This window comes from Mustela erminea, chromosome 14 (assembly GCF_009829155.1).
Source record: "Mustela erminea isolate mMusErm1 chromosome 14, mMusErm1.Pri, whole genome shotgun sequence".
In the NCBI taxonomy this organism is placed as follows: domain Eukaryota; kingdom Metazoa; phylum Chordata; class Mammalia; order Carnivora; family Mustelidae; genus Mustela; species Mustela erminea.
In genome coordinates this window covers 67,198,868-67,215,156 of record NC_045627.1, presented here as the reverse complement: position 1 = coordinate 67,215,156, position 16,289 = coordinate 67,198,868, and the positions used below count along the sequence as shown (strand labels likewise).

General features: G+C 46.6%; 1 protein-coding gene across 2 annotated transcripts in view; it reads left to right on the top strand.

Annotated features, from left to right (window-relative positions):
- Positions 1-14,865: 14,865 nt before the first annotated feature.
- SH3PXD2A (SH3 and PX domains 2A) overlaps positions 14,866-16,289 on the top strand; it is a 231,778-nt gene continuing 230,354 nt past the window's right edge. Inside the window, exon 1 of one of the 2 annotated variants that reach the window (XM_032313658.1) lies at positions 14,866-15,203. In XM_032313658.1, the coding sequence (XP_032169549.1) occupies positions 15,132-15,203 (72 nt within the window). In that variant the 5' untranslated portion in view covers positions 14,866-15,131. The remainder of the gene's footprint in view (positions 15,204-16,289) is intronic. The other variant, XM_032313656.1, reaches the window with a different exon arrangement.

Below are 16,289 nucleotides of genomic sequence, written 5' to 3'. Positions count from 1 at the left end.
ATGTGTTGCTTCTCATCGAGGCACTATTCTTCGATAGCCATTAGACACGAGTGCCTGAATAGCTAACGTATATTCATGCAATATCTTCCTCAACGAGGCTTTAAAAATTACCCTTAAAACTAAAAATGGATTTCATGTGAAATGTGAGAAACAGGATACCTAAGAAGGAAATTTGAGTGTAAGGAGTTTGATCAGGACAAGATAGCAAATATCCCACCTTAGACCGATTCTTCAGAGCATCAGCCTCGCTAACAGTAACTGACGAAAGCAATGCGCTGGAAATGCTCATGCAAAGCCCACTCCCAGGCAAAAGAGAATGATGATCTTTCATTGTCTTGGGGAGTCACCTTTTATGGCAATAAAAATTACCCAGGTCCTAAATGTGTTTAGCGTAGTATATTTTGCAAATTAGTTTTATAGACCCTGCCAAGCTACAATGCCATTTCGAGACTAAACACAGTGGAGCATGAAAACAAGGCTTTCCGTTTCATTCCACGGAAAATGAACAGCTTAATGCTTTTGTAAAAACATATGCAAAGAAGTCTGGTGATGAACACGCACTTCCAGTGCCTCACGTAAATAACACACTGCACACGGAGGAGAAGAACCTGCTATTAAGGAGAAGCTTAGACAACCTCAAGCCGTTACTAATCAGACCCATCGGGAATGGAGCCTCGGTAAAAGAACAAGAACCTGGGTGCCTGGATGGTTTAGTGGGTTAAGCCTCTGCCTTGGGCTCAGGTCATGATCCCAGGGTCCTGGGATGGAACCCTACGTCAGGCTCTCTGCTCAGCAGGGAGCCTGCTTCCCCCTCTCTCTTTGCCAGACTCTCTGCCTACTTGTGATCTCTCTCTCTCTGTGTCATATAAATAAATAAATAAAACTTAAAAAAAAAAAAAGAAAAGAAGAGAAAGAAAGAACAAGAACCACCGCCCGGCCCCATCATTCCACCCAGAGATAAATTTGTAAATGTACCAATCACACTAAAAAGACAAGTTCCTTAAGGGCAGAGCTCTGGTCTAGCTGGCTCATGAAGTAGGCGCTCAGTCGTTGTTGAATGAATCAATGAACCCAAGCTGCTTAATGCTTGAAGATGAAGGTTATTTATGTACGGTCTTTACAAACCAGCGGGACCAGAGAACAGACGCGCTCCTTTGAGTAAGTAATAATGATGATAATGGTCATGGGGGCTGACAGTGACCGAAGATTCACCACATGCCCACACTGCGCTGACCATTTTCCAGGGACTGTTTCATGTTCACCGGACAATGACCCCCCCTGAGTTCAGTTTTATTATCTCCATTTTATAGGCAAGAAACTGAGCCTAGAAAACTCAATGACTCGCTCAAAGCTCAAAGTGAAGTGATGCAAAGCTTAAAAAATTTAAAAGGTTGCACGGAGAATAATGGTAGAGCAGGAATCAGAAGGAGACCTACACCCTTTCTGTGCCACACCCCTCTGCCACGTGCGCAGTTCCGAGCAGCTATTACAAGGAAGATTTAAAAACACACATGTACCCTGAAATACTGGCAAAAATATAATAGAAAAATAATTATTGGGGTGGGAGGAGTGAGGAAGTAGTGGCTTCTATTTGTTTCTGTCCCAGGGTTCAGTGTCACACTGTCACCAGCTAGACCCCAAGAGCTGACTTTTACTGCTCACCTGCTTGGACCCAGCCACCGACCTTGGACCCACATTTTTCCTTAAGCCTCTTTGCCTTCTTAACTCAGGCAAAAGACCTCCAAAGGCAATGCATCCCCAGATGGAAACTGAAACTACCCCTTTGGCAGTAACAAGTTCCCGGTTGAAGAGCTCCAGCAGACCCAGACCAATTGGAACTCAGCCCCCAACTCGCATCTGATCAGGTGGACCCTGAAGTGACCCATGGAGTCCAAGAAACCAACATTTACCTTTACCTCATTGAAATACTAAAATCTCTCCTCCTAGGAGGAGCACAAGCCTTATTTGCATCACATATGATGTATGTACAGGCATGTTTCCTCAAGACCCATGAGCAACCTTATGCCCGCCTTTACATACGATGACAAGGTTCCCTTTCTAAATATTCATCCTAAGCCTAAATAAAAGAAACCTATTCACTCTTGCCCAGGGAGTCATGGCTTTGGAAGTTATTCCCTGTGTTCTCCTTATTTGCTGCAAATAAAGTGTACTCTGTGTGATGACTCCGCCTGGTGTAGATTCTATCTGTGATTCACCTGGGAGCAAACTCAGCTTGGTTACAATATAATATATACATTAAGCATTAGCCATTATCAAGAACACAGGATCTTAAAATGCATGGTATATGTCATCTCAATGACCCTTAGGTGCTGTTTTCACACTGAAGACTCAGACTTTCTGGGCTTATTGTAGTAATATGGGCAGTGAGATCTAGAATTTACTTTTTACTTCTCAGCCCAGAGCAAGATGCTGATGTGACCATTTCAGTAAGGAAAGAAATTACTGTCTATCTGGTTAAAGAAAACCTGTTATTAAGCAAATACTTCCTTTATTTAAGTGAATTAAATTTAAATTTCATGGTTCAGCTGGTATTTTTATAAACCTAAGCAGGCTGAAGCTGCATTGCAATATTGGGATTTTGTTTTTTATTGGGAATTTAAGGTATTGAGAACTTTATCTTAAAATAAATTGTTAGCAAAAAAATAAAAGATAAAGTATTAGCAATAGCATCAAAACTTAAGTCAGAGCTCTAAATTAAAAAGAAATACTTGAAATTTTGTAAGACACATGACACATTAAGACTCTAAGATATCAGATTTATTATTATTATTATCATCTTTTTTTTAGATTTTATTTATTTATTTGACAGACAGAGATCACAAGCAGGCAGAGAGGCAGGCAGAGAGAGAGAGGAGGAAGCAGGCTCTTTGCTGAGCAGAGAGCCCGATGTGGGGCTCGATCCCAGGATCCCGAGATCATGACCTGAGCCAAAAGCAGAGGCTTAAACCACTGAGCCAAACAGGTGCCCCTTTTTTATTTTCTTTATTTTTTTAGATTTTATTTGTTTATTTGAAAGAGAGAGAGCAAGCAAGCACCATTGGAGGAAGGCAGAGGGAGAAGCAGACTCCCCACTGAGCAGGGAGCCCAAGGCGGAACTCGATTCTAGGACCCAGGGATCATGACCTGAGCCAAAAGCAGATGCTTGACTGACTGAGCCACCCAGGCATAAGATATAAGATTTTTTAAATGGCCCCACCGAAAATTTTATAAAATTACAAAGTATATCTGAAAAGTAACTTGTGCTAAGCAATGAAGGCAAAATCTAGCAGAGGAACCCTTCATTGACCTCCTAGAAATGGAATCAATTTAAGAATGTGAGCAGTTGTTAGTTCTTAGTAATGTAACTGAAACAGAAAATTCTTATTCTTCTTGCAAGGTTCTGGAACAGTTTCATTGAAGTGTCAGACGACTGCCAGACAAGTTGCTTAAAGACTGTTACTATTTGCAAGGACTGCCTCTGCATGAATCAAGAACCACGATGCTGGGCAACAAAAACAAAATGCGGAAATAGTATCTTTCTATGCTTATCAAGGCACATTCATTGTCCCTACTGATTGATTTTATATTTTCACTTTAAATAATTTAAAAATTATGACTAGTTCAAACATACTTCGCAGTACAGACAGCAATATGAGAAATAAGTTCTCACCACCCAAGTTTAACAAATATGAGCACTTCACCACATCCAATTCTTTCTTAAAAGACATGTATTGGGACATATGGGTGGCTCAGTGGGTTAAGCCTCTGCCTTCAGCTCAGGTCATGGTCTTAGGGTCCTGGGATTGAGGGGTTTTTGGGCTTTCTGCTCAGCAGGGAGCCTGCTCCCCCCCCCCACCCCTGCCTGCCTCTCTGCCTACTTGTGCCCTCTCTCTCTGTGTCAAATAAATAAAATCTGGAAAAAAAAAAAAGACATGTATTACTACAGTTACAGAATCTTCTGGTTCCCCTCTCTCACCACTATCCTGAAGTTGGTATGTGTTCTTCCTGTCCATTTTAATATTTTAACTACAGATGTATTTATCCCTTAACATATGTATATTATGTATAGTGTTTTTTAAGTTTTTTTTAACATTTATGTAAATGATATACTGTACATATCTTTCTGCAACATGCATTATTTTCACTCACTAGAATCTTGTGGGGATTTATCCAGGCTGACTTGTTTAGTTTTATTTCATTCATCTTTAAGAAAACTGAGGTCTGTCTTAGTCAATTCTGGCTAGTATAACAAGAATTTCATAGGACAAGTAGCTTAAACAACAGATACTTAATTCTTATAGTTCTGGAGTCTGGTAAGTCTGAGATCAGAAGGCCAGCACGGGTGGGTTCTAGTGAGGACTCTCCTCCTGGTTTCTTCACACAGGTGGGAGGTTGGATAGGGGAAGAGAAAGAAGAAACAAGCTTCCTCGGGTCTCTTTTTATAAGGGCACTAATCCTATCATGAGGACTCCACCCTCCCAACCTAATTACCCCCCAAGGACCCCACCTCCAAATACCACCACACTGGGGGTTAGGGTTTCAATATAAGAACTTTTGGGGAAGAGGGCTAGAGGTGGGTACACAAACATTCAGTCCATGGCAACGTATAATATATTTAACACTGAACGATTTGACTCTAGTGCCTGGCTTAAACTTCCACCCAGATCAAGATGAAGACCATTTCCGGCACCCACCATTCTTTGTGCCAGCTCCCGGTTTATACTTCTTAGAGGCAACTACTAATATGATCTCTAGCACTATAAATTAATTTTGGCGGTTTTGAACTTTATATAAATGAACTCATACAGTAGGTGCCCACTGAGTCTCTTTTTTTGCTCAACATTGTGTCTGCAATTGTTCAGCATCTTGTCCATAGTGGTTGTCGATTCTTTGTTACGGGTCTATCGTGTCCTGCTATATGACTAATGCCATTTATTGATTCACTCAGCTGTGGTGCACATCAGAATGGCTTTCAGTTTTGAGTAATTATGAAAAATGCTGCTTAAATACTTCAGTACATTTTTTCTGCCAGACATATGCACTAATTTCTCTTGGATCTATACTCGGAGTGAAATTATAGGGTCATAGTAGCAGCAAACAGAGTTGAGTAGTTGCAACAGATCATATGGCCCCCAAAAGTAAAAAATATTCACTACTGTTTAGTTAATGAAAACTTGTCATGTGTCAGACATTGTTCTCAGCACGGGGATGGGTCATGATGAGAAAAGAGACCAACAACCCTGTGCTAATAGGGCTGGCATTCTCATGTTTTAATAATATCATGACTTCATAATCAGATATCATCTACATGGTTTCTTGGCTCTCTGTTGGTAAGTTTTCTGTTTTGTTTCTAAAAATCTGAACAGTGGCAATTCATCATGTGTTAAGCAGGGTAGACACATAGCTAAGTTTTGGCCTGAAAGGGTGGGATTTTCCAAGGATCTGCTGGCTCAGAAGGTCCAGTTCCTGCCACAGTAAATGGCATCCTCCAAGTGGAAATTACAAATCCCTCCTCATGAGCACCTCCTATCTCCTGGAATATTCTTGCAGTGGGCCCAGACAGGATGCTTTGCACTTGTAGCCTGGGCCTGGCCAGCAGACAGCCTTGTAAGTCAGCAGTGGTCACCCCCAGCTACAAGGTCAATGTGCAGTAATCCATGGCCTAGAGCTATTTCCTTGGAAGGAATGATTGGTTTTATGTAAGTTCAAACTTTTGATGCGCCTCCTAAGAAGCTAACTATTCAGAAAACTTCTTCCTTTCCCAAAAATTAAAAAAAAAGAGAGAACACTTCAAAAAATAGGAAACATCTGACCTCCATGAAAGTTTAAAAAAAAGATATTTTAAATTTTATATTAAAAGATATATTAAATATATTTACATTAAAAGATATTTTAAGGGCGCCTGGGTGGCTCAGTGGGTTAAGCCGCTGCCTTCGGCTCAGGTCATGATCTCAGGGTCCTGGGATCGAGTCCCGCATCGGGCTCTCTGCTCAGCAGGGAGCCTGCTTCCCTCTCTCTCTCTCTCTGCCTGCCTCTCCGTCTACTTGTGATTTCTCTCTGTCAAATAAATAAATAAAATCTTTTAAAAAAAAAAAAAAGATATTTTAAGACTTCCAAGTTATAGCCATGTAAGTTACTTTTACTCATAGGAAGTGTGTGAGTGACATTATCCAAGTATGGAAAACCACGAAATAAAAGATGATTCAGAAAACAGTGTTTTCAATCCATGTAATAACACCTTACTTTGAATATAGAGAAAGAAGTGCATGTGTAATAGAAAATTTATTTCTCCTAGCCCTCATTAAATAAATGCTGAACAAATATTTTAAAAATAGAGATTGGAAGGGGTCCCAAAGTCTTGATTTTTCTTTGTCTAACTCATCGTTTCCTCCACCTAGACTGTGAACTCCACAAAGGTGGACATTATTGTTTTCACTAAATTCCCATTTGTTGAGGCACCTCATTGGCTCAGTCAGATGAATGTCGGCCTTCAGCTCAGGTCATGATCCTGGGATGGAGTCCCATGTCAGGCTCTTTCTTCAGCCTGCTTTTCCCTCTCCCTCTGCTGTTCCCTGGCTTCTGCTCTCTGACTCTCTCTCTCTCTGTCCAATGCATGGATAAAAATCTTAAAAAAAAAAATTCCCATTTGTGGAGTAAATACATGAGCATGATGTTCACTCAGCACAATTCCTGGCACAGCACACAGTAGGAGCTTACTAAATAATTGCTGAGAGGGGCACCTAGATGGCTCAGTTTGTTAAGTGACTGACTCTTGATTTCAGCTCAGGTCATGAGCTTAGCGCGGAGATCGAGGCCCACGTTGGGTTCCGCAGTCTGCTTAAGATTCTCTCTCCCTTTGCTCCTCTCCCCACTTACATGCTCTCTCTTCAAATAAATAAAATCTTTTAAAAATTACTGTAGGGGCACCCCGGTGGTTCAGTCAGTTTAGCATCTGTCTTCAGCTAAGGTCATGATCCCAGAGTCCTGGGATCCAGCCCTGTGCTGGGCTTCCTGCTCAGAAGGGAGTCTGCTTCTCCCTCTCCCTCTGCACCCCCCTCATACTTGTGCTCTTTCTTTCTTTCAAATAAATAAAATCTTTTAAAAAAAATTGATGGTGATGATAATGATGACAGCTAAAGGGGACTTTTGATATTGACTAGATCAGTGCCCATGAATTACAGACTAAAAAAAAAAAAAGTTAGAAAACTGGATACCACCACCATCCCCCTAGTTGTACAGTCCAAGAACCTACAACTGTCCTTAGCACCTCTGTTTCCCTCATCCCTGACCAACATCACCAAACAGAGGCCATTCTACCTCCAACAGTTTCCCTCACTTCACCCCAACATCATCATCCTACTCCAAGCTATTGTCCTCTGTTGTACCGCACTGCAGAATTTCTAGCTGTCCCCCTCATCCACTGGGCCCTTGACCAGGGGACCATAGTGATCCTTTCAAAATGCATGTTAAAAAAATATATTATGACAGAAGGACATGTGCACTATAGAATTTCAAAATTTTTAAATAAGTAAATAAGTTAATTTTTAAAAAGATTTTATTTATTTATTTGACAGACAGAGACCACAAGTAGGCAGAGAGGCAGAGAGAGAGGGGGAAGCAGGCTCCCCACTGAGCAGAGAGCCTGATGTGGGGCTCGATCCCAGGACCCTGAGATCATGACCTGAGCTGAAGGCAGAGGCTTAACCCACTGAGCCACCCAGATGCCCCGGTAAATAAGTTAATTTTTAAAATTTAAGATTTTACAGTCCCACCCCCAGAGATGATGACCATTCATACTTTAGTACGTTTGCCTCGCCTTGATAACATTTGTCACAATTTTAATTCTACGCTTATCTGTATGATTTTTTAAACAATGTAGATCTTCCATAAAGGTGCTAAAATCCTCTGACCATAAGAACTTAGGTCTGGTTTGCCCCACATGTAGCCCCAGTTCCTGGCAGAGTGGGTAACCTGTTGATAACTTAAATATTCCCTGAGTGAATAAATAAACAAATGAAGTCCTTGAAAGAGTGAACAATTCAGTAGGTGTGTTCTGGGGTGTGTGGGTCCCTCACAGCAGCCTTTTTTCTTTGAGGGTGGGTTGGCTCTCAAGAGAGATGTTTATAATCCATGACTGCACCCCACGATAATTGACTGGCTCAGGGTGGACACATGACTGAAGCTAGGCCAATGTGATTGCATTTCCTGGGAACTGGGGACTAAAGAAGCAGCCAGTGGGTCTCAGGTGTGTTTGGAATTGGGGGACTGGGTACGGGGTACTTTTGCTAGGTGGGTGATGAAGCAGAGAAAAACAGTCTGCAGACAGAGAAAAATAAAACAGAGCACATGGTGCTAAGCAGAGATAAGGGATGGGGAAAATGAGCACGTTCTCAAAGATGTGCTACTTCTTGGTTCCACTGAGACGCCCAATGTCTGTGGGTAAGGAGACACCACTGTATATGGGAAATAAAGCCCCTTCTTTTTTTTTAGCTGGCCTAGCTCAATTTTTAGTACTTGTAAACTGGTCTTAACTAAGGTATGCAGTATTCATATAGTAAGCAGTAAGAATTATCAAAGTGATCATAGTAACCTGCCTAGGGCAACAACTTGTTGGCAGTCCAAATCCCTGCCAGAGTCACCTACATGGGAAAACCAGGAAAGCTTCCTCTGCCTGCTCTAGCCTATGGGGATAAGCAATGAATCAATGAGGAGGGTATCTTCTGCTTGGGACAGAGCAGGCAGCAGGGAAGCTAGAGTCAGACCCGACTTTCAGAGTCTGGAATCTTTCACCTGAAATAGACCTATGGGTTCAAACAGGATGAAATGATTTCTTCATTAGTAATTTCTATGACATTTTTGAATACAGAACTGAAAAAAGGAAAAAAAACAAAAGAGGGTCATACCAAAACCAGACTCATTTTTGGTTATTTGTGGCTTCAGGCTATTTAAAGAAACTGCCTTTGAATTCCCCAAGGGATTTTTTTTTTTTTTTTAATTTCCTGTTCTTTTTGCCATCCAGTGGCCAACTTAGGGTTTACTGGCTTCTGGAAAATCCAGGGGATTTTGAAAAAGAAAATCTTTGGTAGCTTATGGTTAAATGGAACTATGCAGACTGATCTTTTATATAAGATGTTGCTGGTAACCCCCTATCAGGCAGGAGTACACCTGAAGGCCTCTTCAGTAGCTGAGATAGATGTAGGAAGTTGTCCACACTCCCATCCTGAGGGTCTTAAAACACAATGCACTGGTTTGGGGACCAGACGTCTGGATAGAATGATACTTTTTTCTCTTGGCAACCCTAATTGTGTCCTTGTCCTCCTCGGCCATGCAAGTCATCAGATTTCCCTTTGGTATTCCAGGGACTTGGTCATTTAATAAGTCTAGAACTTGATAGGTGGTTCTATCAAAAAATTCTGCTACCTAAGAACCATTGCGGGTCAAGGCTAAGACAGGAGGCTGAGACTGTCAATGACACCAGGAAAAGAAGCCTGTTGAGATTGTGTTGATATTCTTACTGTGCTGGGAGGCAGACAGAGGTGGTTTTTCCCAACTGACGGTTTGGCAAGCATGAGGGGCCTGTTATTATGGCTGCGCTTCTTGAAGAGTGGGGTTGAATAGGGAAATTCCAGCACCTCGTCTCGATCCCATTCTGTGGCAACCAAAGAGAGGCGAAGTCTGGCCAGCAATTTACCTTTTTCTGGAGAAAAATGGAAATTGGCCTCACTGTCTATTCCAAATTAAGGAGGGACTGACTATCCTTAACACACTCCCCAAACACAAGATGACTACGGCTGATCTGAAAGAGAGAGAGGGACAGAAAAAGAAGGATGAAAAGAAAGAGAGAGAGAGAAGAATGAACACCCTGGATGCTCATAGTCTATAAACTGGCAAGTCATGCATGCCTGGCCTGAGGTCAGCTAAGGGCCGCAAAGGAGAAATACCTTGGGGCCAGCTGCTGGAGTTAAAGGTGCTAAAACCACTTTGACCAGGAGGGGGCCCCAAATCTCACTCAAATGTACACATCTCCAGGCAAGAGTACACCTACACCCCAAATTACATAGTAGTTTTCCACAGTCCTATGGCATGGAAGGGACCAGAAAGATCATCAGAGACCCAGAGAAGGAAAGTGACATCAGTGTCACAAGGTTGGATTACGGTTGAGCAGCACTAGAAACCAGGTGGGTTAAGTTCTGCCCCAGACCTCTGTTCAGCTCTTCTTAGACATCACTTATCATCAGCATCTACAGATACCTGCTGAGAACTCAGAAGTTGAAAAAGACAACTGTTTCTTGAGTACCTGGAATGTATAGACCCTTGTGTTGGATGTGGGGTGGGGGTGGGGTGACGGGTGGCCTGGTGCTACGGTGGTGGCGGGGAGGGAGGGGATGGTGCCAGAGTCCGTGTCCACAGCCTCCCAGACCCTCCCAGGTCTGACCGGTTTGGAAGGCACCACCCAAGCACCCCGAACCGAAGTTACAGAGTGATAAGAGAAGTCGATACAGTTGCCATGGAGCCGGCTCAGAGCAATGTATGATTAGCAGCCAAAGGAGTGGTTAGCAATTGTCATAAACGTTCTGAAAAGGAGAGAGAGTGGTGCTGTGCCTTTGTTTAGCATGTAACTGTTTTCAGTGCTTTCCTGTGTTTGGTTTCTTTGGGGCAGTCCTGAAGACTTCATGGAAGAGGAAGCAGGGTGGTCTCTGTGTCTGGGGGAACTGATAGGATTTCCGGAGAGACGCACAGGGTCCCTGCCCTTGAGAGACGTCCTGCCTTGATGGGCGGGGGGGGGGGGGGCACATAGTCACGTAATGCTTGTGTGAATGGAGGATTGGAATGAGGGACTCGGGGTTCAAGGGGGAGCAACGTTCTGGGTCTGCAGGTGTTAGTCAGTGCGCTGTGTGTGCTCTCAAACTCTTCTTACCCGTGAATAGGCTCCTAAGCATGGGATGGGCGGTGGGCTGGGGAGAGAAAGACGGCTGACCAGGGACTGCCTGGCTCTGTGGCATCAGATGACTTGCTTAGCTTCTCTCTGCCTCAGCTTGCTCCTCTCTAAAATCAGAGGAATAGAAAACTTCTCGGATGCCTTCCAGCTGGAAGTTTCTTTATTCTAAGCATCTTAACAATGATCTCTTTTTGACAAACCGGATTCTCAGATACCCATCAGGCTGCAGCTTCCTTTTGAGTCCTTTTTCCCTTATTTATCCTAAACTTTTGTTTGGCACGTTTATGATTATATTGTATCATTTGAACACACACAAGGTCCTTGGACTGACATCATCCCCCGTTCATAGATGGAAGGGGCAAATTGGGGGTTTACCTACTCTTCTCCAGCACCAGATCCTGGAGCAGATGCTTTCGACACAGAGTGGCCACTGTACCTGCTCTGTGCCAGGTCTCCTGGGGTATTGAACAGGGGAGACAGAGTTCCCTCTCCAGGGGCTTTTGGCCAGTCTCAGTCATTGCTAGGGAGTGCCGGGCACTCACGAAAACTGTGCTAAACAGAAATAAATGCCTAAAGCACTCTCGGGAACGAGATCTGTGTGAGGTTCAAATGACCCTAGCAAGAAGGAAGAGCTGTACCATTTTACACTCACAGCCTCTTGAACAAAGGGCTCTAGGACGGAAGAGATCTGCGCTCCTCTGACCTGCCTCTGCTGCCCCGGTCGAAATTACTTCTGTCCAACTAATTATGCCCAGAGACTTCGGCACCATGGGGCTGGGGTGGGTGTTGCCATTCTGTGGCTCTCTTAATTGAGGTAATTCAGGAGCACAGGGGGAAGCTGGGCGTACTCAAGTTGTATGTCAAGACCCTGAATTTAAGGGAGTCCTCGCGGGTCCTTTCCCTCTTTGGGAGTTTTGTACTATTGCTCAATAAACCTTACTATCACTCAGTCAACTTTGCTTTGCTGCCCACCAAAAGAAAAAAAAAAAAACAACAACCCTGAATTTAAGAGATGTCAGGTTGTCTGGGGTCTCTTAGGCTGGGAAAAGACCAACCCCTTGTCAGCCAGCACAAAGTCACTAGAGCAGTGGAGGAGGATGGAGGTTTCAGTCCGGTCGCCTTGTGCTAAGAGTCATGTTCAGTGTGGATCCTAGTCTAGAAGAAAGAAGGTGGGTAGGAAGCCACTGGTGCCTCTTAGGTGAGTCTACTACTCTGACTCAAAAGGGGACCCACGACAAGCCAACCCTCCCGCTCGTCTTTCCCTCCAACAGCTGAACACCAGCTCTACTCACCAGGGCTTCTCAGGCTTATGTAGCACTTCCAGAATGCCTTGAGGTCCACAGAGGAAGAGTGGCTGGGTGCCATTGTGAATCCTTTTACAGTGGCTTTTCCACAGCCTTTTTTGATTTATCGTCAGAGGCCCTCCCAGATTCCCAGGTCCCAGCGCCCCCCTTGAGGGGAGCTCAGTGCTAAGGGCCTATCCCAGGCATACCTCCCACCCCCATGGGGAACAGGTCTTGCTCAGAGCAGTGACACCTTGTCTCCTCTCCTTTCCATCCCTGAGCATCACTGCCAGATCACCTTCTCCCGGTTGCCTGCCCTAGCACTCACCAGGGTTTCCAACATCTCTGACAGAGATGCCCTGTGCCCAATGTCAAGATCACTCACTGCCTGGATGTCCCACAATCATTCTTCTCTCGATTTCCTTCTCCTGTGCCTTGCCCCCTTCCTTCACTCTTGCAGTGGTGGACACTGTCCTCCTCATCCTCTGCCGGTCTCTAGCTGGTTTGGGCTTCAGGTTACACATGTTACTTCTCCTCACTTCATTTTTTCTTCTCCCCCTGATCTTCGTTCAACAGATTCTCATACAGTAACTACTACCATGTACAAGATACTGTGCTTGGCTATCAGAAGAGTGCCAAGGGGTATAAGATGGCTGATAGCTTGTCCATGGTCGTGAGGTGCTTTCAGAGGAAATGAAGTCTGTTAGGGACAAACACAACTGAATCCTGGAAGAGTTCAGAGGAGACAGGGTATTCCAAGGTGTTCCAAACTCTGCCCATGCTCCACGGCCCAGCACAGGGGCAGCCTCCTCCAGGAAGCTCCCCTTGACTGCTCTAAGCCTTTGTTTCCTGGAGTCCTAATGCACGTTTTATTAGATATGACTTAACAATATCTCTGTTTCTCAACTGGACTCCCTACTCTTGGAGAGAAGGGATAAACATTTGTCAGTTGGATTCAGTTTTCAGTTCCACAAACATTAATAGCCTTCTCTCACTCTCTTCTGTCTTAACATCTTATAAACTAGCACAGATGAGTTGTTTAGTTGACACATTATTTATTTTTGAAATGTCAAAATCGATACCAGCTAATTATGAAAAACAAAGAACTCAAAACTATGCCCCCAGGAGTAACTACTGCACAGAGTTTGGAGTATATGCAGGAAGGAATCTTAAAAGACCATTTAATTCAGCATCCACATTTGACAAATGAGAACCTTAAGGTAACTTTAATATTTGCGGGATTAAGTTAAGTGATTTGCTCGAGGTTAAATATTTAGACAGTGGTGTTCTAGCATCTTTTATCAAGAAGGATGGAGGAATAGTGGGGTACTCTGTACCAAGCAAATGTGTGAATAATCTTAGAAGGGTACATGGGTTCTGACAGTACAGAGAAGAAACTTAATACAATAAGGTCATAAAACTCTTTGTCCGCATTTCAGATGTTTCACATTGGCCCAGGGTCACAAAGCTTTATTGTGTTTATGAAACAATAGAATTAATTATGAAAATACTACCTCTTTAAATATTTGAAATTAGAATGAAAAAGGATAGATGTAATAGATGAGGAGGGTGCATAAATTCAATTAAATAGTAATTGTGCTTCAAGTCCTGGGATGGACAAGTGGCCACAAGTCAGTTTTCCAGACCAGAGAGAGAAGTGGTGAGAAATCCAGAGCCTGGGGCCAGTGATGAACAGGGGGCGCAGAGTGGAGGGCCAGCCTAGTGGATTTTCCCACCATTGTGTGGTCCTTTCCCTCCTCTCCAGCCTGGGGATGGTCCCAGTGGAGCCCGGGTTTAAGGCAGTGGTGTTATGCAGTATCTTGTAACCTCGCTGGTAGATGATGTCACAGGTTAGTTACACGGGCCCAGATCGATGGACGACTCAGGCAGTGGATCAATCACATTTCCGGGGAGAATTCACCCTTTGTGACCCGCAGGGGGCCAGGTGGTTTATCACAAGAGGCTCTGGTTTGAAGGATTTAATGCCGGCCCTTTCCCCATCCCCGTCTCCTCCTCGGGGAGCCTGGGCAGGCACAGCGGGGTAATAAACTACTTTTCATTACAAGGGTCTGGGGATATGAGTGGGAAGGGGACGTAAAGGTGGGGACAAAAAGGCACAAATCCGCTCCACGACGGAAAGCCAGGACGGGGGCGCGCTGGGTTCACTTCCCCCCGCCCCTCCTCCCTCCGAAGCTACCTCGAGTTTCTGCGCCGGGAGAAGTAACCCAGTGCGGTGCCAGGCCGCGGGCTGCGCTCTGGGCGGGGTGGGGGCGCGTCGGCGCGCCCTGGCCTCGCGGGCCGGGCTGCAGCCCCCTCCCCGCCGCCCCGAGCCCCTCCCCCGGGCCTGGAGCCCCTCCCCGCGCTCTTCCCCTCTCTCCCCTCCCCTCCCTTCCCTTCCCTGCCGGCCCGGCCCTGCCTCCGCCTCCTGCGCCCACAGCCTCAGCCAGCGCCGAGCCCCCCGGAGCCGGAGCGCGGCGAAGGGGCGCCGTCAGCCCCTCCCCAGCGCGCTGACAGCAGGCTCCCGGGCCCCCGCCCAGTCCCCTAGCCGGCGGGACACACCCCCGCCCCTCCTCCGCTCCGCCAGTTCCCGCCGGACCCACCGGGCGGCGGACGGCGGAGAGAGCGGGCCGGCGAGGCGGAGAGCGGCGGCGGCGGCGGCGGCGGCGCGGGAGGGAAGGGGCGCGCGGCAGGCCCACGGGGAGCCGCCCGGAGCGCACGGAGCCCGCGTGCCCTCCCGGACCGTCCCGGCCCCGGGGCCGTACCTGTGGGCGCCGGGAGCCCGGGCAGCGGCGCGCCGGGCCGGAGTGGCGGGTGGCTCCGGGACCCGGGAAGCGGGAGAACAAGCGGGAGCCCGACCGGGATGAGAAGGTGACGCCGCCGGAGGGCGCCACTCGCTTTGTGGGGGGAAGATGCTGGCCTACTGCGTGCAAGATGCCACGGTGGTGGACGTGGAGAAGCGGAGGAACCCCTCCAAGCACTACGTGAGTACTGTCCCTACCGACCCCTGAGGGGGGTTGACCAGAGACCCCCGGGAGGACCCCCCCCCGGGGGGGCCCTCGCCCCACCCGCTAAGCCCCGGAGCTGAGTGCCCACAGGGCAGCCCTCGGCTGTGGAGTTTTCTTCGCGAGGTTGTGATCTGCAGGGAAGCCTTCTCTGTCCTTTCTCCACTCCCCCTGCCCCCCCACCCCGTTTTCTTTTTTTGGCATTGGAATTGGCAAGTGGCTGCCCTTGTCTGTTACAACGGTGAAGTCATCTGTCCGCCTGAGCTTTGATGGATGGTGGGGGAGCTTTCGTCAAACCCTCGCTCGGTTGGGAAAGAGCATCTCCCTGGCCCTCCCGGGGGGCTTGGGTAGCTCACGCTTACCCGGACCGTGATGCTTTCAGAGGTTCGCCCCGGGGGAAGGAAGCCTGGCGCTGTCCTCCCCCGTTTGCCCCGGGCTCTGCCTCCCTAAGGCCTGGGTCCGGGGGCCGAGGGAAGCCGCTCCGCCCCCTGCCCCACCTCCACCTCAGCCCTGAGCTTTGGTTTCCTTCTTAAAGTCATTGTGTCCGTCGGTGTGAGGAGAATTGTGGCTTTTCCTTTTATCCTTCTCTGGACGTGACCCTTAACCGGGTTCATTTCCTCTTAAGTGATGCTCCGTCTCCAGACACGAGGAGGCAAATGTTTGCTGTGGTCTCCAAGGAACGGCGCGCTGTCCCTCCCCCTTCCTTCCCCACAATTAATGAGAAGGGGCTAAGGTTGATTGAGCTGAGCTCCGGGGTCTGTGTGACGGGTCCGCCTTTCATCTCAGCCGGTCCTGTCTTCCCATCCTTCGCACCTTAGGAAGTAAACATGGTGTCCTTGACGGCGGAGGATGCCTGTCTGAACCGCTGTGTACTTGAGGCAGAAGGGACAGCCAGGCACCCAAAGCAGAAGGACTTAGTGTATTTGCAAATGAGGCACTTAAGGAAGTATTTAGAATGCTCAAAGCATTAATTTAAACAAAACAGGTTGTAGTTTGCTGCCCTAGACTGCGCATTGATCTCTGAGAAATGCCTTTCATTTCCCTGTTGGAAGAGGACTGGGGTTG